Genomic DNA, 24,161 nt, shown 5'->3' with positions numbered 1-24,161 from the left:
TTTGTTCTGGCTTCAGTCTTGCTTAGTTTTGGCCACGCACATAGTTCTAGCCCCAGAATCACACTGTATACCAAGGAAAAGATTAAGAAACCTAAGTAATCACAGCAATAATGAACTAACCCCATGGAACATCAGGAGACAACAGTCTGCAACCTATTAACAAACAAGAGTGTTAAAACTTGTAAAAAATAACCCCAAGAAGCAAGCAGAAACCAACCCCCAAACTAAAACCACACTTCACCCGAGCAGGAACCAGGATAATGACAGCTCACTCTCATAACACAACTGCACAGGGCAAGAGGTTAGCATCAGAGGAAACAGGCAGATAGCTATGCCTGTTGATTTTATTGCATTTCTAACAATCTCCAACAGGAACTGGGCAATTTGGATTACTGCTTTAATCTGAGTAGTAATAAGTGGTTGTCCATTTTTTGATTGGACTGTTAAAGCATTAGAGTAACAAAACCAACAAATAATTCTTCACTGCCCATCATGAAATTATGCACAGAATACAAATCTAAAAACTAATTTCCAAATGCATAATAATAAAACAACTGATGGGATGATAAAGATCTTTACATACAACAGGCCTTCAGCTCTTTTCCAAAGCCTAAAATTAGTTACTTGTTTGGAGACATGCAAAATATCACCCCACAGTGATCACCACGGTATCCTTACTATCCTGCTCTTAACAGTGTGCAGTTCTGTACCCTTTCGTTTTAACTATTATTTTTGTCCAGCAGTCTCAAAATTTTAAATCCCAGCTCTCTGCTGTCATGCTCATGTGTGGCTGTGTGATACAGCAAGTGTCTGCCTGTCTCTCCAGGCTCGCCAACTGAGCTGCTGCCCACCACGTCCATCTCATTTCAGGTGAACTTTGACAGCGTTCATTTGTGAGTAAAGAGAAATCTGCTTTGTTTGGGGCCAAGGGGTGCAAGGCTGAGGAAGCTGAGAACAGCTGCTCATTCCAGAAGATGCCTCTGAGAAGTCTGCCCGTTACAGGTAAAGAGGACCAGTTTGGTCAGGTGTACACAGGGGGATACAAGCCAAGGAGCACCTTCCTAGGTGCCTTCAGATGCTTTGGAAAAAGCTTCCTAACATTGGCAAAAAAAGAAGCAGGAATGCAAAAGCCCTGTCTATAGCAGAGCCCATACAAAGGATGACAAAGCCTTTTTTTGTTGTTGTTATCACTGATTGTTTTGGGTGGGGTTTTTTTGTTCCCTGTTATTGTTTCTTTCTATCTTGGCTAATTCTGATTTTGTATAACTGGTTTAGTTTTATTCAACAAATGAATTTACAAGCTTTGCTGGAACTTACAAGAGGGGATAACTTTCTGGGGGCCTTCCCACTGGTCCAAATTGTATTGTCTATGCAGGCTGTTAGCTATTTTCCATTCCAGTGAAGGACAACAGTAAAGAAAGCATCCACTACTTAATTCTGCTTTTATCTCAAGTATTTCACATGGTTTCAGATTTTTGTGAGCCATGATTCAGAGCAGTCCAAGCAAAACTAGACAGTACAGTGTCTGTACATTTAGGATACAGCAGAATATCATAACCATCAAGAAACTGTAAGAATTCATGATTTTCCCCTTTCATTATTTCTAGAGCTTATCACAAGATGACATCATACCAGGGCAGTATCCTTAAAGGTCACTTGTCATCTTGCAGATCACTGAAGTCATACACCCTTCTTTGACTCCACATCTGCCATCAAAACACAAGACATACAATATACTCCAAGAAATAACTAAAAAAAAAACCAACCAAAGACAAAAACAACAAAAATGGGGGTAGGGTGGGGGAACCAACAACTTGACAAATTTATGAGATCACTGGCCTAAGAAATCTGCCTACAATGTAGCTATCACTACAGATAAAAAGTCTGCGTTAGGAAACTCAGAAAGCAAAGTTAGGCTTTAAAACAAGTTTGTCTCAACTCTGGCAATCACTAAAGGACAGGAGTCTTTCCAGCCCATGAAACAGGAACTCAAATACCTGAGTCATTAAACATAAAATATGAAAGTTTTCTGCATACAGTTAAAGGGAATTATTAAAATGGAAAAAAATAGTAAAAACACCCCAGGGCTTAACTGGACTATTTTTATATGCAATGTGAGGCTGTGGCATGTGTTTAAACACACATATGCTGTCTTTAGGCTAGCAGGAACCCCTGCGTTGATACTGGCTTGCCAGTAGGCAGCCTTCTGCAGGAAATTGTGGGGACAGGGCACCAAGGGAGAGCACCTGAAAGTCATCAGAAACTCAGTCTCTGATTTCAAAGCCTTGGAAGCCCCCTTCAATTATTTACTCCCACCTTCGATACAACTCTTATTTTTATGTGCTGGTTCCTCAGTCCCAATGGGAGTTTGAATGGATTTGATTGCCCAGTGCCAGCTGATACAAAACACGCTCATCAAACATCACACAGCTTCTCCCTTCATTTAGTATAAGGAACATGCCACCCTTGAGCAAATACACACACACTCAGTACCTGCTTCCCCCAAGAAAGGCAACAAGCCAAAACTGAGATAGTAGTTGCATCCTGGCCAGTCTCAGAGATCAAAACCAAGTCCTCTGGCTCACACCAAAGGTCTTGAGTCTCCATGCCATTCAGAAGATGGCTGTGAGCCTCTCCTGTACTTTCACTAGCAATTTACTGGGATCAGGTAAGACGTGTGTTGGTTAGATGTGTGGTAGTCAGATTTACCACAACTGACTGCTACAAAAACCACAGCAACCACCCTGTACATTTACTTTGAGGAATAACGTCAAGGGTAGAAAAACTTCCAGGCACCTACTTTCTGCATCTCTGGTGTTTGCTCACCTTTAGCATAATATGACTCCTAGGATACTTGTGACATTTTCATTTACTGCAACTATCAGGCAGGATTTTCCAGCTACAATAGCATTAAAAATTTACAACAGAACTGCCAGAGGCATATTTAAACCGTTAATGGCTTTAACTGTTAATACTGTTTAATTATAAAGATTAAAAAAAAAAAAAAAAATACCATTTAACTTTCCTGGAGAAGAATGGAGAGCACCTTTCCTATTAGCTCTTTCATTTTGCCACAACTGGTTGGCTCAGTTCAAATGTTCACTCTCATTTTCAAGCCAGTGAGGAGTTTTGCTTGAAGAACAATAGTATGGATAACCTTTGTACCCAAAGGTATTATAAGTGACAAGAGCAAACAGATTGCTCTTTAAAGATATATTCAGCCAATTACACCCATTTCATTTTTTAACCTCCTCCACTGTAAATTCTGCTCTAGTGTCTCAGCACATACACAGTGCATGTAAAGCACAAAAAGTCTGATGAATATTTTCAAAGCCCGGGCCCACTGCCTACATACAGGGAGTCATGTTATTTACAAACACGTTCCCACTAACCTGTAATTAAAATTACATCCTTGGTGGAGCTCACCTTCCATTTAGGCATCAAGAAAATCAGGCAAGTCAGATTTTCCAAAACCCTGCTCTGAGCATTTAGCAACCATCACTGCAAATAGGAGCTCCTGAACCCTTCAGCCCTTACAAAATCTGGCAACCTACTTCTGGGGCCTACATTTGGGTAGGGTTCAGTTTATATGACAAAGTTTTATTAGCAGGGAAGCTGCAAGGGTGGGTTATGTAACAAGCTGCTAGAAACTTCTCCTACGTCCAATGGAGCCAATGCTAGCCAGCTCCAAGATGGACTCACTGCTGGCCAACGCAGAGCCCATCAACAATAGCAGCAGCACCTCTTGGACAACATATTTAAGGGGGTGCGGGGGACACACAAAAAACCCAAACTGCACAAGAACAACTGCAGCCTGAAAGAGGAGTGAAAATATGCAAGAAAAACAACTCCGGAGACACCAAGGTTTGTGAAAGAGTGGGAGGAGATGCTCCAGGCATCAGAGCAAAGATTCCCCTGGAGCCCATGGTAAAGACCATGGTGAAGCAGGTTGTTCTCCTGCAACCCATAGAGGTTAACAGTGGAGCAGATCTCCACCTGCAGCCCATGGAGAACCCCACCCCAGAGCAGGTGGATGCCTGAAGGAGGCTGTGACCCCATGGAAAGCCTGCACTAGAGTTGGCTCCTGGCAGGACCCGTGGACCCATGAAAGAGGAGCCCAGGCTGGAGCAGGTTTGCTAGCAGGACTCATGACCCCATGGGGGACCCACGCTGGTGCAGTTTGTGGAGGACTGTCTCCTGTGGAAGGGACCCCACACTGGAGCAGGGGAAGAGTGTGAGGAGTCTTCCCCCTAAGGAGGAAGGAGCAACAGAGACAAGATCTGATGAACTCACCACAAACCCCATTCCCGATCCCCCTGTGCTGTTGAGGGGAGGAGGTAGAAAAGATCAGGAGTAAAACTAAGCCTGAGCAGAAGCCAGGGGGGTGTGGGGATGTGTGTGGGTGTATCAGGTTAAGATATGGTTATATTCCTCATTCTTCTACTCTGATTTGACTGGTAAAAAATTATTTTCTCCCCACATTGAATCTGTTTTGCCCATGAGGGTACCAGCCAAGTGATCTCTCCCTGTCCTTATCTTGACCCATAAGCCCTTTCAATATTTTCTCTCCCATGTCCAGCTGAGGGAAAGGAGTGATAGAGTAGCTTTAGTGGGCACCTGGCATCCAGCCAGGGTCAACCCACCACAGGCTCATACATATCCACAGCACAGCAGCTGTGCCTGATGCTATTAGCCCGGTTCTCAGGTGCAGCTTAGCTGTGCAGCACAGCGTTACACCTAGTAACTCCACATGGCTGGGTGGGTTACACAGCATGCCAGGCTAAGGCAACTTTACTGGCTTTGGCTCTTCTCAGCTCAAGATCACTGAGCCTCCATCTTTCAAGAGAGCATGGAAACATCAACTACAATGCTTGAAATCACAGTCTAACATGATGGAAAGCAAGAGCCCACCCTGGAGCTGTGGATAAAGGGGAGCATGCAGCCCCTAACTGAGCAATATTCACAGAAGAGAAAGGCATTTCCATGCAGAGGCTAGGAGCAACAATCGTAGTGACACACAGCCAACAGAATAGGTTTGGACATGAAGAAGAAAGTCTGCCTTAACATAGCAGTTAAACTTGACAACACAAATCTTTATGTGACCAGAGTTCTTTGTTTCAGGACTTTATTCATAATGTAGCCTGGGAATTCAAAGACCTGGGGTGAAAGCAGGGAGAGAAATCAACATCCTGGAAAAAAACCACCACACCATTAGGTAGAAGACATAGGCAAAATCCTTGCTAATCTCTTCCCTTCCCACAGGCAAATTTACACCATCTCTCACTCACCATGTGCTAACGGTGTTAAGAGCATTGTGAAGAACAGCAGCTGTGATGACCACATGACTGTGAAGGAGGGCTTGAAAGTATCCCAGCAAACGAGGGTTCAAACAAATCAAGGTGAGCGTCCTCCTTCTCTTGCTTCCAACACTTCAACTGTTGGCCTTCAATTCACATCCAAAAAGGGAAAAAAAAACCAATAAAAAATAATAATAAAAAAAAATCCCACAGCCAGTATCCAGAGTCTGAGACCTACAAATGAGAAAGTAAAAAAAGAAAGAAAAAAACAAAAAAAAAGCCGTTAGTAAAACAGTAAGATAGGTGTTTTCAATCAAGTCTTGCTGTGTTTCTTTGCTGCCAACAGCTGTAAAGGCAAATGAGTCTTCCCCCCAGCCCTTCAGATGTATGTACATTCTTACACACAATAGGAATTAAATTTGTGCATCACTAATGCTCTGCTTCCTCTCCCAAAACAGGGCTTAAGACAGCAGTTTTGAATAATGATGCCCACAGAGGTCCAGAGAGTCCACAGGCTTGAAAGGTGACTAGAAAAAACAAGTCCATATGTATTGCACTGTATCCTATGTACACTGGACTTTTAAAACAGGCTGCAACTCTCCTGAAAATATTTGGGTATCTGTAAATCACAAGCCAACAAAAATTCCAGACCTTAAATAGGTTTAACTGGTTCCTAGGATCCACACTGATCTCCTAAACAGAAATAAATTTACAACCCAGCCACTTCTTTTCCACCCAAAACCCTCAAATACACGTGGGCCAGAGAGTAAATGCAAGCTCCTGAAAACACACGCTTGCCTGCGTGCTGGCAAATAAACAAAATGCCAACAAGAGAAGTCAACTCACTGTTTGGTCTAGGCCATACCTGTGAGCACGCTTAGGAAGCCAGCACTTTAGAAGAAAATTCAACTCTAAACTGTCACAGAGCTGCACTCCCTGGCCTGCCTCCCCCTACCCTTCAAACAGAAGCCTTTTTCAATATATATAAACTCATCCACACCAGCTCAGCTGGTCCCAGTGTAGGGGATAAAACAGCCAGACAATAATCCCACTTTCTCTTTAACATTTTGTGCAGGTGGACATGCTGGCCAAAAATTATCTATGCAAACATCTGTTACATGTCCTGAACAGCTTGGGCAGAAACTGAGACCAGTTCTTCTCCAGGTAGCCAGGCAGTGCACTCTTCTGCTAAGACCCTTCACTCCTTTTGCCACTTCTTTCATCCCTTCACTGTTGGGGCTGACACCAAGATACCAGGCAATGAGGTCAATAATATGGTTTGGGAGTATGTCTGCTGAAAATATACCTAAAAGTCACTTATACTTGTTTGAAATGTCCTGTATGACTTTTAATCACTGAATCTAGACCAGGATTTGAACTCAGGTAGAGCCTAAAAGTCACCCTTACTCTACAGAGTACTTTCTATGATCACTACCAGTGACTCAAGTCACTCACTCCTAGTCAAGCTCCACAGTTACTCATTGTGGGATTAAAAATAACGGTCTCGTCCACCCCACATGCTTACAGGAAAGCACAGGGAAATCTAAATCCATGTTTTAATAAAACATTCAGTCATTTAATTGGAGAAAGTGTTCCAGCTTCCCATCATTTTCATCTCTCAAGAAGGGGCTAGATGGCCAGTGACTCAAACTTGGCAGGATAAACATCAGTTTGAGGCTTAGCTCCCTGCTGACTTTGAAGCGATGATAAAATATGAGGAATTGAAAAGTACTTTGCATATCTGTTTTGAACTCCCTAGACTCCGCAGCCTTCACAGCACTAGTCTAATTAAAAAAATCTCTCAAAAAATCTCTGATCAACAGAAGTTATTCTTCTCTCAGTAAAGAAGCTGTTTTTGCCAACTTTTGTTCTTACACAAAATCCACTTTGAGCCAAAACACTATATGAAAAACTGCACTGCATGCCATTGTGATGTGGGTATATTTCTGAAACTCCAGCATGACAGAGCAGCCTTTGTTTTGCCTCCTATCTCTGCTGATCAACTAAATCAATCCCCACATTGTTCAGAACCAAAGTCTCTAAGGAAGATGCAGCTTTTTTTTAATAAATGTATCTGCTTGCACTGCCAAGATTTTATTCTTGCCCCCTACTCTGCTTCACAGGCTATCCCTGCAATTTGTTCACTGAAATGTAGCATTCAATTTCCAAAGCTTTTTGTCAGCTCTGTTACTTGGAGTGACTAAAAAGCCCAAAGTCAATATACAATCAAGTGGCTTCTTTATAGACATCCTAGAAATTAAAACTTTGCTTGTGCTGGGACTAATCAGAACAGTCACTGATAATATTTAAAGCCTGTTTTCCAAAGGGGGACAAGATTAATGAATATTATGTACATATAATTGTGTGACTTTTAAATCATACAATCTAAACTGTGATTAAGTTTTCCATTTATATTTTAGGAGGCCACCAGTACACATCAAACTATACCACTGGCCATTATTTATACATGCTTCTTCTACAGCATCCTCCGTATAGTTTTAAAAGTGAGAAGCTTTTTGTGCTACAAAATCTGAAAAAGCATACAGATGGGGGAAGCTATCCAAGGTCAGGTACGCTTCCCTGAAGGAAAAGCTCTGCCAGGCACTGAAGGAGTGGAGGTTTGTTTTTGAATTATTTTTTTTTTTTTTTAACTGAATCAAGTTCTGAATAATCTAAATCTGTTAGAAAGAGATAATGTTATGGTGCAGTAAGAGGTTTTTGGCTGTAAACCCAAGTAGTCACAAATTAATTATGCTATCTATCCCTGAGAAGGAATAATTGTCAACAAAATATTTACACTGCAGCATTTAAAATTATCTTTATCTGTCTTGCACGATAGAAAAAACATTCCTTAAATCCTATGACCTCATGGGCTGGAGCTGAATGAGCAACAGGATTCACCTGCTCTCTGCAGCATCCAAAACCTAATTTTGGGAACTAATGCCTTGCAACCACCAGAACCACAAATAAACATTTTATCCTACGGGAAAGAGCATTATCCGGTCGCGAAGCTCCTGTGCAAAACAGAGACAATATGACCAGCTCAGCATTATGCACCATTTACTCTGGTTGTAAATCTGGCCCAATATTCCCAGCTCTATTTTCCTTACTGCCAGAGTAGAACAAGCCAGAGACACAGCCTGTGAGGTTGTGTTTGCACATCCTGGCTGGCACCACCTTCCCCTTAAGCCTGCTCCTACAAAGACTTCAACCCCTTAGGCTTAAACTCATGCATGAATCCTAACAATTCCACAATGTGTCTGGAGAAATGCCAAAGTTGTTTAACCACACAGAGGACCACTATATTAACAAAACACATTGTAGTGCTACAAAAATCTGGGCGGTTTTGAATTTCATGTAATCAAATAATCACAGTGTATTTGTGAACTGGGTATCTGCAGGGGAACAGCTAGATGGGAAACAAGTGGAGCAACCCTTTTTCTTAATGGTCACACAAACCCTCTCAAGCAGCATTGTCAGATGCAGAAAGAGGGCCATGAAACAAAATTCACTTTGGATTACATCCAGGTAAAGTACAGCCAAAGAGAGAAACTAGAACACATATCTGAACTGTTCACTGCAGAGTGATACATTTATTGATGCAAGAAGGGGATATACCATCACAGTGAAAACTTTAAGGACTACACTTGACCTACGGGATTTGGACTTGAACCACAAAGATGATGCAGCCTGCATTGACTTAAAAGAAAGTTCTGCTCACTGACCTTTCTACCCATAGGGCTGCCCCCAACATCCTCACGATCTGATCTGCTGCCAAGCATCACCCAAACCTGATCTGCATGCCAGCAGTTCCCAAAAATCCAACTCAAAGCGGTACTGACAGAATAGGAGAAAGCCAAAGGAAACTAAGACCTCGTGGTAGAGAAATGAGCGGTGAAGTATTCAAGTCATTGTTCATAAAAGAGCATTATAGATACACTGACAAACTCAGCATCTACTCAAATCTGTTATTCAGCAGTTGATGTCAAGCAGCACACAGATCATTTTCTGAGTTCATCTGTTGATGGTCTACAGGAAGGATGAAAAAGAAAAGGAAACCAATTCATCTGGTGAGTGAACAGATAGGCTAAATTCAAAGTAGAATTTAGAGCAGCGCAAACCAAACCTGTCATAAACGCACTTAATTACTGCCTTCTTCCAAACATAAGCCCTTGCACCTGCACAAAGCTGGACACTACCCTTCTCACACAGCAAAAGCTGCCTGCCTTCCTCAGGTATATAGCATTTTCGAGACAGTTGAGGTACAGCCACAAGAGGGGCAAGAGTGTTTTACAAGGGGTCTCATCAGAAAAAACAGAGTATTTCTCATCCAGTTTTACTTGCATCAATTTTCTCCCCACCCCTAAAAACGTGCATATTAAAACTACCTTAAATCATTGATACAAGGATTACTTTATATTTCTTAATAGAAAAGATTCCTGTAATTATCTCCTCCATTGGCAGAAGTTGCTTACTAAGTAGAAAATGTGTGACGTTTCAAACAAATATTGATTAAATCCATCATTTACAAGGGGAAAAGTTTGGAAGTAATTAAGCTTCTTGTAACTGACGGGCCAAGCTGGAACCATGAATGTAATTCCCCATTTTCAGCATCTGCTACTTCAGAGAATTTATTCCAGCAACATATTCAGAATTTTACTAAGAAGAAAGGGAAGAGAAATAATCCCAGCAAGGAAAAAAATAACATGCAATCTCTGCAGAAATAGATCAACTGCAATTTAATGTCAGAAAATTTAAGTAAAATAATGACCTATATTGCCACTTCCATTATGAATAACTAAACAAAAGAATTGCTGCAATACATTTGGTCATGAGTTACCTGCATAACACTTTTTTTTTTTTTTGAAACATTATTAAAAAAGAAAAGTTTTTTCGCCTTCCACCTTTACCCCATTTCAGATCTTTTTGCCTGTCAGGCACTCAGGATGTGGCTTCATGGTCACTTTGTGGTGTCAGGAACACAACTTGCCATACAAGAGATCAGGGCAGACATTACTGATAGTATAACACAGGGGGAGCAGGGCAGGAGCAGGTTGTACTCCTGGCATTTCAATGGAACCACAAGTACTTTTTACTCCTAGACACTCACTGAAGTTATCACTACAGGGACACAGTTATTTATGGGCAGATTTTTCCATAAGCATTTTTAAGAAGTCAAGAACATGTTTCTGAGACACCTAAACTGAACTGTCCGTAAACTTTTATCTGTGTCTGCATTCAGTCCAAGAGAAGGTTCATCTCATACCACAAATGCTCATAAAGTTAGAGTTCTCACAGAGTTCAGGAAAACAGGCTTTTGTTTCTCAAAGTGTTAAGGGGCAGCCATGACTTTTGGCTCTTCATTTCAGGTTTTAAGTTTGCTAAACGTGATGCACAGAGAGACTTGACGATGCTACTTTGGGTAAGTAGACTCAACAACTTGTGGTTCAACCTGTTCACATCTATACCCTCTTTCTGCACCGCAGACCCCTCCTGTTCTCTCTCATGTCTCTGCTGTGGCTATGAACTTAGGAGGAACCTCCTCAACCCTCTCACCCCACAGACACAAACACAGGTGCTTCCAAGTACCTATTTCCAAACAAGGTTTAAAACGAGCACTTGTACCTCTGTCCCTAATTACACATTCCTGTATATTAACATTTATTTCACGCATACTGTTTGAAAACCTAAGACCATTCTTCCCTTTACTCCTCCTTTGTATCTTAACACTCTGAGAAGTTGTTTTTTTAATAAAAAAAAAAAAAAAACCAAAAAAACACCCAACCTTAAAAGCAAGCAGCAACGGCAACATCTAATAAGTTTGTGGTCCCCCTAGATTCTCAGGTATCCCTGCAGTGCTACCTATGCTCACCTTGAGAAGAGTAGCAGGGGCAGCAAGGAACCACTGTCAGATCAAACTGAGCCTCAACAACCACCTGTTTAAGCTATAATTCAAAGTGACAAAGAACTCTTCAGAGGTACTAAGGGATTCGCTGCAAAATACCTCTCAAGTGTTAACTGAATTCATTCATTCCAGATTCATCAAACCTTTGGTAAGAGTACATCCAAATACAGACCAGCTGAATAGAGTAGCTCCCCCCGCCCCGCAGAGGTGAAATGGAGGCCTTTTGTGCTTTCTCAAAGGTCAAAAGGGGAACTTAAGCTATCAGCTACTTGTTGGTTTTCCCATACGATCCAGGATCAATCCAATTTCAGCAGAAAATTATAACCAAACTAAAAGTGAAGCTACTCACACATGCTGAGACTTCACATGAGAGAATGGAGGGAAGGAACAGAAAGAAAAGGAAGGGTCTTGGAAACGTGGTCCAGAAGCTTAGAAAGCTTGTACTGCATTGTACGCATGAGTAACATAGCTACTGAATATTCCAGCCTTCAAGCACCTGCTAGTTACCCTTGGCCATAGGTATTTACATTACATTTTTATTTTGTAATAATTTTGTAATGTAATAGGCCATTTTTTTGTAATTTTGGGAGGGTTTTTTTGTAAAATTTTGTTAATTTTTTTGTAAAACTTTTGTAATGTAATAGGCCATTACAGATTTTAAAGAGGAAGATACATCATTCATAAGGTCCCTGCATGTATGCAAATATATGATAACACATGCAGGGTTTCAAAAGGTGCAGGGTATCATCTGAGGATGTGGTAAAATATGCAAATGTTTGTACTGTATTACCACCCCTAGATCAGTGGGCTTTCCGAAAACTGATTAGGAAAAACTTGGTACTCTCACTGGTTAAGCACCACCTGCTGAAGCAGTTAGCATCTGGCAAGAAGCAAATCAATTCCTCAATCACTCCATCAGGGGAAAATAAACCTACAAGTCTTGGGAAAAGCTATACAGCTCTTCACACAAGCTGCACAGCACCATAAACGTCTGACCACCTGAAACAATCCTATTTCATCATCATATACAGCAATTATTACAACAATGTTCTTAACACCTCCAGAATAGTTTGCAGATTCTTCTCAAAAATTTATTATACCTACATAATATGTCTTTCATAAAATGTTTTTGTTTTCATACAAGGAAAATAGTACATAGACAAGCATTCCTCACAGTATTGCAAACAGTTAAGATTTCATTGCAAAACCCTCAGTATGTGGCAGCTCCTTCCAATAATGAAAATTTCAGTTTTCTTTTCAAGTAAATTTCTCATTACATAAAAAAGCTGAAAAATGTGACCCTAATGCAGCTCAGAGGCTGAGTAAACTGGTGGTAAATAAACATAACTCAACATATTTATTTGATTTGAAATTCACATGACTTTTAATCAAGTCTCAATTTTTTCTGTGAATGATTCATGATGTTGAAAGCCTGGGTTTGACATACTCTCATAATACTTATTTGCATTCTACAGAGCCTTTGGCAATTCTTCTGTGACAAATAAAACATGTGTGGTGCATGCATCGAAAACGAAGACAAGCTTATCAACAGGGTCAGCATAATTTTAACTTCCCTTTGCCAAGCTTGTATTTTAAGGCATCACCTCTCCCATACATACAGACCCCATCTAGTCAAGTGTCTTACAGTGGCTGTAATTGTGACAGCACATATTCTGCATTGGGTCTTGCTTTAACCTGAGGAAGTGACAGCCTCTGAAGAGAAAATTAGCTAAAGGAGATGACAGAAAATTCCAGGGGAGTTCAAATAGCACATCTTTAAGTGAAGTGTGATACTTAGACCAGCAGAGGGATACTCTTAAATGCCTCTGGATGCAACCTTTAAAACATTTTTCAATATTCATTTATCCACCCTCTCTCTCCCTTCCTGCTCTGCCACCTCCATACCACCTCAATAGTCTTCCTTTTCTCTTCCTGGCTGGAAAGGACCAGTAACTTACATTGCCCAAAACTGCAGCAGCTGCAGATATAGAAGAGTTTAGTGCCCTTTGCCATCAGAGCAAGATCAGGTTTTCTTCCTGGAGGTGTAGGGGAATACAGGTGGGGGCCATTTGTCATTCACCTGCAGCTCATCAGGAGGCAGCCCAAAGCCCTTATGGGTGGGCTCCATCTCCCTATATATACATCAGTGAGGAACAGGAGGATGGTACACAGGCTTTCAGAGCTCTTTGCTCCCCATGGCACATGCCAGAGAAGAATTCTACATGTAAAGATGATGGTGAACGCTTTTTATGTAGGCCGTGCTGTTCAGAAAAGGGGGAAAGGGACTGCCTTACGCCCACCTCTTAGCACACTTTCACAGCCCAGTTGGCCCCACAGTTCTTTGGTTAGAAGGTTAAACAGCAGAGTTGAAGACATCAACAGCTACAGGGAACTGAGCACTGCCAAGCTGCCACAGAAAGCCCAGCCTCTACAGTGGCTTGTTTCACGGGACCTGCAGCAGCAGGGACATGACAAGACAGCAATGCATGAACCAAATTACCAGGATTACAACTGCGTTTGTTGTTGGAAGCAGTACTTTTGACAGTGCTGGAATTCCTCGGCCTTTGACTTACTCCCAGTCACTATTCACACGTATAACTATATGCAGTAATAAAGAAGGGAAAGAGAATGACTGGACTGAGCAATTGCAGTGAAAACAGGAAATAGATCACAGCTTTGCTGCAATCTGTGAAATGTGCCTCCAGTGCCTTTTTATTCTGCTCTTGCTTACTATTCCTTTCTCAAATGGATGGTAACAGGTATTACTTGTTTCACACTAAGTGTAATTTCCTTCACTTTTTGTGCTGATTAGGAAATTAACAGGCAGTATAAGCAAGGTTAATTGCTTTTCCCATTTAAAATATACTGCTCTTGAAAGAATTAAAGTAGTAACAAGATCACCTATACACACAACTCTATGCATACATGCACCCTCTCAAATGAAACAAAAATCACTAGCAAATGAGATTAATGGCAAAAGCCAAGCAAATAACATTTTTACAAGTAAGTTATCTAGGAAAAAGTTAAGTTTAATTGTCTTTCAGATCTGTTATGATGTAATAAATGTCTATTAATGTTTAGCAGCAGATTAGGTTTTAATGACCATTGCTATTTTTGGCTGGTGGGTGACATGTAGTTTAAATATAAACCAGATTTATGTTTTACACCGGGATGACTTTCTCAGATGACTCTCCTTGACTTAACCTCTTCACACCCCACAAGACATTTAATATAATTTTATTTCTAATAGACTGTGAGCCAATAGGATCATATTTGCTACTACTGATGTTTTCAATGAGAAATAAAATCAATGAGGTTTATGCTGAAGATAAGTGTGATTAGTTAAGTGTAAGTGGCTTCAAAAATATTAGGAGGGTTACATTATTCAACCAAATGATGCAAATTAAGAAAAACTGGATAGAAGTAAAATCTATGAAAAACTCCTGATCTTGCTGCGTTGGAAAATTCTTAGCTAGAATTTGTTTTTTTGTTGACACTCTCAAAAATTAGTATTAGTAGGTAAGAAACTGTCTCGTTTTCAACGCAAGCAGTTAACCTTACGCATTCATACCTACAAAGAAAAAAAAAATCATCTTAGACCTAGAGACAATAGAGCAGCCCAATGGGCTGCTAGGAGAAAAACACACGGTACTTGATGTAGTGTAAGAAGAACAGGCAAACAAGGCAAAGCCAGTCCACCAACTGACTGAGAAAACAAGACAGTAACACAGAAGCAGCGTTCTGCATCATTAAAAAAAAAAAAAAGATATACACATGTGCAATAAATGTTGCATCTACATTTCTAGGTATGGTATTTTCCAATGAGCTACAAACACAGGAATAATAGAAAAAGCAATAGGCCAAATAACAGAACAAGAAATATTTACAGTTCCCTACAGCAAATGTCTGTGTAGTAATAACAAAGAGCCTGTTTTTCCACGTTTTACCATGTTAATGACTTGTGTTGCACATTAATCAAGAGTCCAGCCTCATTGACCTTTGTAGAGTGAAGAAAAAAAAAAAAAAAATTATTGCACTCATTTTTTCCAGGTACTTTTGTTATTATTTATATTCTCCTAACAGAGGTCACCATCTAACCCAAAGCCTAGTTATGAAAGGTCCTGGGCATTCTCACAGTAAACACAGCTTTCCTTCTTCCGCATTCCTCCTTCATATTATCTAATCGACAAAGAATGGGAAGAAGACACTCTTCTGCAGAGAATAGAGGTGCAGATGGATAGCAGCTAGTGATTTCCATGTCTGCCCTTCAACTCTGAAACCAAGCTTCAGCCAGTAAGTGGACCATTTCCAGCTGACTTCAGTAACAAGTGATAAATACTCAGCGTTTCCTTAATCTCTGTAGAATCAGGTCCTCCAGCAAGCGCAACTGAACAAAGTCCAATTTCTGACAAAATTATTCCCCCCAAGTAATATACACTTGCCTTAGGTTTGTCCCTCTCCAAAGGAGTACTTTCTAGATCTTTTAGGTTAGCAGTGAACCCAGTCTTTTCCCCAGGTACCGCTTCAGCACTTAAGCTCGATTAGCAAACTGGACAGCAAAGCTCCTGTCAAACCTTATGGAAATGAGGTAATATCCTCAGCATCTCTCTTATTGCCTTCATAACATTGGAGGACAAGACTACAGCCAATCTTGTGTAAAGCGCTGCTAAACCCGTCCAGTGAAAATGCGAAGGCTCAGCTGTGTGTGAAGGAAGATACTTTGGTGTCACCACAAGCTAGCGGTACCCCCTCAAACACAAGCTGACAGAGTGCACATTGTTTGGTCTCCTTCCTAAGGAGGAGTATCATACAGCTGTACACAACAGCGATTTGCAATCTGAAGGGGCCGCTGCACTAGAGCTGAACACCAATGCTTCTCTTGCTATTACAAAGGAAACATTTTATACTAGAAACTCTGAATAGGTAAAATATTTACATAAATAACGATCCCATACACACATGTCTCTTCCCTTTTGAAGTGAAACAAAAGCCAGATATTTCCGGCTGGAAGTATAAAAGGGATCTTAATTAAACAGAACATTTAAACTCAGCTGGAATTTCACCAGCAGCTCCCACCTCCACTCCTGCATCATGACCTGGCATCACCAAGATCCACATGGTGACTGGTTGTCCTCCAAAGGCACTGGCCCAGTAATCCTAATCCCCTTATTTCAGCAAAAGGAAAGTGAGTTTTGCAAAAGAAATATTTAATCCAGTATGCCCATGTACTTTCTAAAGGTACTATTATAGTGTTTCTAAACAATAAAATGTTTGGGTAGGTGACAGGCTAAAATTAATTAGTTTCTCGAGTGCTTTCTTGCAGACATTAATTGCAAGGACAATCAGGATAAATGTGTTTAAGAGAATTTTCTTGGGCAGCTGAGTAAGGAATGTGAGACACTTTGCCTATTTTCATGTCTCATAGCCTGAAGATCAGTAGCAACCAGCCAAAAGAGCGAATACACCTGTTTTCAAATTTGCCTAAAACACATCTGCCTTGGTAAGCCTCAAATTAAAAATGTTTCTTAATGGCTTATTACATAGTGGGTTGCTATAAGATCCATGGGACAAATGAAGACAGTTCTTACCACTGCAAGTTATACTATAGTCCCAGAAAAATGATGCAGTATCATGTGAAGAAGGTGGGCGCCCAAACCAAACCCTGAAAATTTCTCAGTGCCTTTTTCACCAAGTAACCCTACTCCTACTTGACTCCTCCTAAAATTAAGAGATTTGAATTAATCTTTTAGATGAATTATTGCAGGACTGCAGTGACTGCATTCAACAACAATGCTCTCAACTTGTAGTTTGCCAAACTGCAACAATGACCTTTATAACATTTTACATTTTTAAGTACACATTGAACTTAATCAAGAAAGCAATGTAAACATGTTAGTCACAGGCATCTGGCAAAATCAAATACAGTCAGACTGCAATGGGATGGCTGCACCACCGAGAATCTGCAATGAACTTAACTACTCAGTTTCCATCATTTCTAAGGAAACAGTAAACACTCATTTCCATATACCCTAAGAGCTGTAAAATTTGCAGTAACACCTTTATTTGTGGTGGTGTATATAAAGTATGCAAGTCCACTTCAGATTTTACTCTTAATGCATTGCTTCTGCCTAGAAAAAGCAAGATGTCTTAGTAGTTGAGGAGAAACATTTAACTGTAGAAATCATATGCAATTCCAGAGAAGAAATTAAGCACCTCTGGCAACTATAATACAAGATAATTAGTCTGATGTATGGGCCTGTCTCTTGTGATATTTTGCAAGGGAGTATATAAATACCAAAATGTAGCTACCCTTGATATGCAAGATTAATTTGGGGGACAGGGAGGAGAATTTTGGTATCTGCTTAAACATTTCCTTGTGAAAAGATGACCACATTTCTCATCCTCCACAGGAAAGGGTTTCAAATGCACTGCTCTAGTTCTAGCTAATCTGAGGTCACTGGCAAACCCCCCCCCCCCCGATTTCTGTAGTAAGCAGCACAACCAAGAGAGGGCCTTTGAAAAAACATCACCCCAAGCCTAGCAAGCAGCAAGTAAAACCTTTGTTATTTAAGGTCATAGCTGGAGGTGGAACTGCAATAAAGTATTTCATTCGATTATCTGAAAAGCCATTTATGGTAAACAACAAACGACTACTTTTTAGTACATCTTTACTTTGACTTATTTTACTGTATGAGAAGTAAATACTCTAGTTTATAAAACAAGTGGATAAATGACAAAAAGAAGTCAGCCCTAAACATTTTACTAAAGCAATCATTCTTTTGTTTATTTTGTTCTCCCTATAAGGGAGATTCACAAGCAAAAAGCAGGAACACTGGGCTTCAAAAGTAACCAAAATTGGCAAATTGTGCAGAAAGATAGATAGTGTCATTGTTTAGCACTTGGCACCAGTGTGGATCAGAGCAAGCAAGAACACAGATCGCCTGTGATGGGAAATCTATCAGATGTAACAGAGCCAACTGATGGCTAAAAATCTAACATTAAGATCCTTTCATCCACTGCTTACCTTACATTTACGTAAGTTTCACGTCTAAAGCAATGAGAATCCAGAGATGGGAATATCTGAATTGAAAGAAAACTGTATTTCAGCGAAAAGAAAGGTCAAGACCTTCTGTTCATCCAAACTGACTGTCAACAAAAAGAACAATATCTAAAATTAATTTTCTCTAACATTTTTCCATTCAGGCCTTGCCTAAACTGTAATAGAAATAGGGAGGGAAGAAAGACCTGAGTGCATCTTCTGAGGGCAAGAAGGGGTAAGTTGCTTCCTGGCATCACTGTCCCTTCTGACCGCACAGTTTAACTCTCCCTTTACCCAAAGCGTATGTTCATTGCGAATGCAGCCGCTATAATTCAGCAGCATATTATACACAAGCTCACAGCGCAAGATCCCAGCCAGAGCTGTTTCATTTTGGAAGAAGACAGAAATACCATTCGTAAATTAGGTACTATCACCAGGAACAGGAACAGTTTAGCATCGAAACACTTCAGCAATCTGTGTGTATAAAGCCAGAGCATTACATGCCAGTAGATTTCAGGCTGTAGATAGCTTTAGGGTGAGAGAGCAGGGAGAGCCCAAATGGGACAGTTTGCTACCAGAACTTTATCAAGGAGTTTATGCACGATTTCTTCCTCCTACATTAGGAATTAAAACTACTGATGTGGGGCTCAGTTCGCCAGCGTGAAGAATGGCAGGGGGGAGGACCCCAAACAAGCACTTTCTCACAGCTTCAGTCACAGCTAGAGGGAGACAGCAATGCTTGGCAAAAAAGTACACTCATGTCAGAGGTTCGCTTCACTCCTGAGGAGTCTGAGTGCCACAGTCCACATACTGACAGCAAGCAACAAAAATGCCTCTTCATGGCAATCAGGCTGGGAAACTTCTAGGAATTTAATCCCCTTTTACAACTGTCCTTCTATTAAAAACCCTCCCGTTTTCAAACACAGTTCATTCCAACCACATGAAAATGAGGTACTTTTACAAGCCACATCACCTGAAGAAGGAGGAATTGATCATCTCCAAGGCAAGGAAGTCATCCCAGGTTACACGGCAGCAGAGCTGAATTTCACTCCGAGGCACCAGAAGCCCTTTGCTCACAGGACTGGGGTGCAGTAGGAACTTCTCAACCAACCAGCACATATCAAGGATATCCTGGAAAAGTTACCTTCATCTCTTCCTTGAGAATTAGAATTATGTAAACTCTCCTCCAGGAAAACAGAAGACACAAATTTGCTGTTACCCCTGTGCTGCTGACCCAAGTGAAACTTTTCAGAATTTTATGTTTTTCTGAAAATATTCAGGTGATCAACTTCAATATTTTTGAAATAAGTTTTTCCTATTACACAGCTAGAAATTACTTTTTCTGGTAATGTTTCACTTCATGGCATTTCATTTTAAGAAACTAAGGTGCTCTTAACAGAAAAGATTTCAGTTGTGTTGAAACATTCTTGCTGATACATGATTTTGATTTAAAAAAGTGTCAATTTTCTGCAGAAAATAGTACTCCCTGGATTTTATTTCCTCCTCAAAATTGCCAATAACTTAAAGTAATTTTCTCTCTGCTCAGTGGAGAAGATGCGTGCAATGTGATGACTCAGATCACTATTGCATATAATGGTAGACCACTGGGCAGCCTACTATGTGCTGAGAGGAGAACCAGAAGGAATCACAGTTCTACTAATGAACGCTGGTGCTGGAATGCTCTCCACGACCCGGATTCCCCATCATATTTTTCTTACACTTCCCTCAGCAAAAGGACAAGTCCTTTCTCCCTCACTCCCCTCCAATGCAAAATTCACACACATTTTCAAGGGCGTTTTTTCCTGCTACCAAATATACTTCAACCTGTGTACCCTTCACCTCTTAAAATACCCAGAATCTCCACCCCACTGTGCTGAGTCCTAAATTCACTGCCTTCTTCCCCCAGAACCTGCCATGAGTCCCAAGTGTTTCATTACTGTAGGTAAAAACAAAACTGAGAGAAGTACAGACCAGCACATCACTAAAAATTGATAGACAGAATAGTTGAGAATACTGATCTCCCCAGAATCATATTTTCCTTATTGAGTAATTAGAGGTTAGCTGCAATTAAACCAGAACAGCTAGTCCAACAGTGGGTCTGCTTCCTGGTGGCACACTCACTAGTACCAGCAGTAAGGGAAAATACCACATACTTTTTTGTCCATCCCTACCAAATTCACCATTACTCAAGCAAAAATGCACAGAGTAGGGAAGAGAAGAGCAGCAAAGGACATTGCAGCAGAGCCACCCTCAAGTGCCACACAATCAGTTCAAACACTTTTCTCTGCAAGAACCTCTTGCACTTCAGCTTCTTCAACTTACTTGGTTTCCTACCTGCCTTGTAACACAATCACTAATGTTTAGCTTTCAAAGTAGCAAGGTGCGAGACTGAAGCGCTCTTTCACTGATCTTTCTCTGACCTAATCTGGATCTTGCTATTCTCATCTACAAATGACTGGTACTGCAGAAGCAGTCTTCCCTACCATGCATGGCAGAATTGTCCACATAAACAACACAGACCTAAAAAGCTCATGTCAGGAATAATTGGAATTAAAGCTTAAGGTTTTCTGTTAAAGAAAAAACAGAAAAGAAAAAAAGGTAAATCCTGAATTAGTTATTTGGCATAGCAGTTTTTATCCATAGGACTTCCTTGTGCCTCCCTCTCTGCAGCATTAATTACCTTTCCCTGTAAAAACAGCCAGCACCTTTGATTCATTTTTGAATGCTAATCTTCCAATCAACAGCAGGATTTCATCCAGTTTAAGTGACAGGGTCAGTCAGACCGGTTCACATTATCTAATGAAGCCACTGTCACATATATACTTTCAGGGAATACCTGCAGCCCACACTTCAAGACTATACTAGGACTAAGCCTTCCTCGTAGCCCTTCAGTGTCTCCAGATCTCATCACTGCATTTTGAATTGGCAAAGTTCTCTGTGAAATGGAGCAAGCCCCAACCCTTAAAACATGTTCCTCTGTCGCCTTAACCAAACAGTGCCTGGAAAGGTTTTCCCACGTTAAGCAAACAAAGAGCAATACTCAAGGACACCACAGCATGGTTAGAGGCAGGACAGAAACAATTGTGGGGATAGACAATAACGCAAAAGCTCATCTTCACAAAGCAAATACTTCTGTCCGTGAGGAAAATTCCAAATGCAGCCTGCATGAAAATCACTGAAAACTGAAAGCGTACAACTTGTATCTCTGTGGTGTAAAGCAAAGCTATAGCTGCAGCAACAGTGAGAAAACTAAATCAATACTATTCAGGACCAATATCGGTAAGCCACCAACCAAACAAGCAACAGTGTGAACCTACTGATTCTGTAGAGCTATACCTCCACACCATTTTCTTCATCTTCTGAAACATTTCAATCACCTTGCAAAATAGAAAACTGAAGACCAAAACTCCTAAATAATACTTCCTAAAACCCTGAAGTCACGCTTAAATAATTACAAAAACCCTTAGTAGGATGTTCTGCATTATACACTTGTCAAAAGGCTTTACATTAATAAAAAATTGTGGGTATTTTTTTTCAATTATTATTATTAATATTCTGCTGTGGATTTATCAGGCTGAACACTTAGTTACGACAACCTCAGGTAACTCAGTGAGACTCCCTGGACAGGTTTGTTACACACTGCCTGAATAAAGACTGCTCCTGCTGAGTGCAGACAAAGAACATCACTATGCACGGACAAAACAAGGTAAAATTAATGCACGAGCTTATTTTAACAGGCATCCAGAGACAGAAGAGCCTGTCAGCCACTGGAGGCTCACATGTCCCCATCCTCCTTCCCAGCCATGTTAAAGGCTTCTGGGAATGCATTCCCTCACCACTGTGCCCCTGATCTCAGGGTGAAAACCAGGGCAGGATTAGAAAAGAGCTGGGGGATAAACACATTGGTAAAACAATAAATACCAACTAGACAGCTACAAGGGTCAGGAGATGTTTAGGAAGATTACAAGTTCAAAGACCACAGCAGCAGCAAGTACTGACAAAGCGTACTTCTGAAAAATACATGCAAGTCACATGCATATATATCGTACATATATACAATTTTTCATACAAAATTTTTATCATTTTGACTCTTATTTAAAATTATTTTTTTTAGACAAGGACTGGAACATGAAGGGCTACCTTCCTTACTAGTGCTTTCCTACTGCAGAGGGCATCCCCAAAGAGTGCTGGGGAGGGCCTCTTCAACATTGCGCCACAGGCCTCCGAAGGGATTTCTTTAGCAAGCCAAAGATTTTATTTTTTCTGGGGGGTGGGATGGGGTGTGGGGGTGTGGGCAGAAACAGCAGGGGTAGGAAAAGGCTGCACAGGTCACATACAGCCCCTGAGTGGCATCTCAGGGGAAGTTGTGCATGGTCACTGCAGCCACCACCCTTGGCCCTGCTTCCCCGTCTCATGGGGGACAGGGTAGAGGCCCTGGTGGGGCAGCACCACCTCAGGGCACTCGGACCCACACTCTGGGGCCCACCACCCAGGTGGTGTGGGGCCTGCCCCATGGCCTTCTCCTCAGGGCCCATCACCAAGGTCCCTGGGGCTCACGCAACCCCTGACCCTAAGGCCTCACTTTGATGGCCCCCAAGCAGAACCCACCCCAGGCCCCAGCGACCCACCGGCAGGGCCCACTGGCCCCACAACAACAACGCACAAGTTCTCCAGCAGCCCGGTCCCACACCCACAGCACAAAAGTTGTCCTCGCTGCTGCCCCTCTATGGAAACCAATACTGAGGCTATCAGCCACGCAGGAAAGGAGACACAGGTCTGTAGTGCTGCTTTCAGACCCAAATTCAGGACATATCAGGCACATCAAGAGGCCATTAAATTGCTGAAACAGATTTTAAACCAACCAGACAGGCAGGTAAAATGGTTTGCGAAGACTTGTTATGTGAGATCAGGTCTCCCCAATGTCTTTGAGGCACTCAAAGTGCCCCAGCAGGCCAAAGAGTATGGTAAGAACATGGCTGCCATCCTTCACCAGCTGAAGGGGTCAGGCTGCATTTAAGTAGTCAATGAACACCAAGAGCAGTACCCTAAAAGCAACACAGCCATTGCAAAAGGTTGCTAAAGATCTACAGCACTTCCTCCTCTGCCCCGAAACAATCATACTTTAAACATACCCTTCTAGAGAAATGGTCCAGCCACTAATAGTAACTGTTTACGTGCATCAGTAAAAGATGTAGTGCTACGGAGACTAAATGGGACTTACAGAAAAGAAGCTGTAAATCCTTGTCTGCACCTCAGAAATGAACACTTAATACAACTGGCTTTGAGTACTTCTCACTCAGCCAAGGTACCAATTGTGGTACCACTATAACACATTTTCATCATTGTTGTTAATGGCTCCCCCAATTTATTTTATCCCCTCTGCGTTAATAAGCTGTGCTCAAAGTCTCATGATTCAAACACTTCCCCCTCCCAGCTGAATAAAGCAATCTTTTGGATTTCAACCTAATACTGCTAAGCTATTCAAAGACATACGAAATTTAGATGTGCAGAATGTTTGGGTCAGAAAGCACAGTTCGAACACAGCCAGCAGTCATTTGCTTCCCTTTTCTTGCCCCTGTTCCTACTCCTGTGCTCCCTTGCTTCTCCCCCAGCCAGCACTTTAATTTCCTTACTAGCAGGCAAATACTTTCTTTTCATATTGCAAAAGTCAGTGTAAAAACAACACTTTGTCTAGGGCCACAAACACAGAGTTGCCTACTACATCTCCACCACCCCTTTAGTTACCAGTTGGTACAAATTTAACAAGCAGTTTTACAGTCTCAAAAGTGGGAACACACAGCATGCTAGCGAGAATACTCCTCATTTCCACAAAACTCGGCACAAATCCAGTCTCCTCATACCAGTAGTGCAAAGGAAACCAATGATTCAGGCTCGCAAAAGCACGATCAGCTAGAGATAC

General features: G+C 41.3%; 1 protein-coding gene and 1 long non-coding RNA gene across 15 annotated transcripts in view; one reads left to right on the top strand and one right to left on the bottom strand.

The window, feature by feature from the left end:
* The window catches only part of ADGRL3 (adhesion G protein-coupled receptor L3), a 342,991-nt gene extending 337,589 nt beyond the window's left edge, over nt 1–5,402 (bottom strand). For all 7 annotated transcript variants that reach the window (XM_055796415.1, XM_055796409.1, XM_055796407.1 and 4 more), the window contains exon 1: nt 5,289–5,402. In XM_055796415.1, coding sequence (XP_055652390.1) covers nt 5,289–5,343 — 55 coding nt within the window. In that variant the 5' untranslated portion in view covers nt 5,344–5,402. The remainder of the gene's footprint in view (nt 1–5,288) is intronic.
* LOC129783846 (uncharacterized) overlaps nt 1–22,472 on the top strand; it is a 30,717-nt gene extending 8,245 nt beyond the window's left edge. The window contains exons 2-9 of one of the 8 annotated variants that reach the window (XR_008745878.1): nt 871–1,002; nt 5,263–5,399; nt 5,756–5,820; nt 7,718–7,915; nt 9,037–9,191; nt 9,274–9,367; nt 10,667–10,719; nt 12,678–22,472. This is a non-coding gene — a long non-coding RNA (uncharacterized LOC129783846). Of the gene's footprint in view, nt 1–870; nt 1,003–5,262; nt 5,400–5,755; nt 5,821–7,717; nt 7,916–9,036; nt 9,368–10,666; nt 10,720–12,677 lie in introns of all 8 variants that reach the window. The other 7 variants (XR_008745882.1, XR_008745879.1, XR_008745881.1 and 4 more) reach the window with 7 other exon arrangements.
* The last annotated feature ends 1,689 nt before the right edge of the window (nt 22,473–24,161 follow it).

Source organism: Falco peregrinus, chromosome 2 (assembly GCF_023634155.1).
Source record: "Falco peregrinus isolate bFalPer1 chromosome 2, bFalPer1.pri, whole genome shotgun sequence".
Classification (NCBI taxonomy): Eukaryota; Metazoa; Chordata; class Aves; order Falconiformes; family Falconidae; genus Falco; species Falco peregrinus.
Note: the sequence above shows the minus strand (reverse complement) of the source record. Positions and strands in the feature narration are given on the sequence as shown.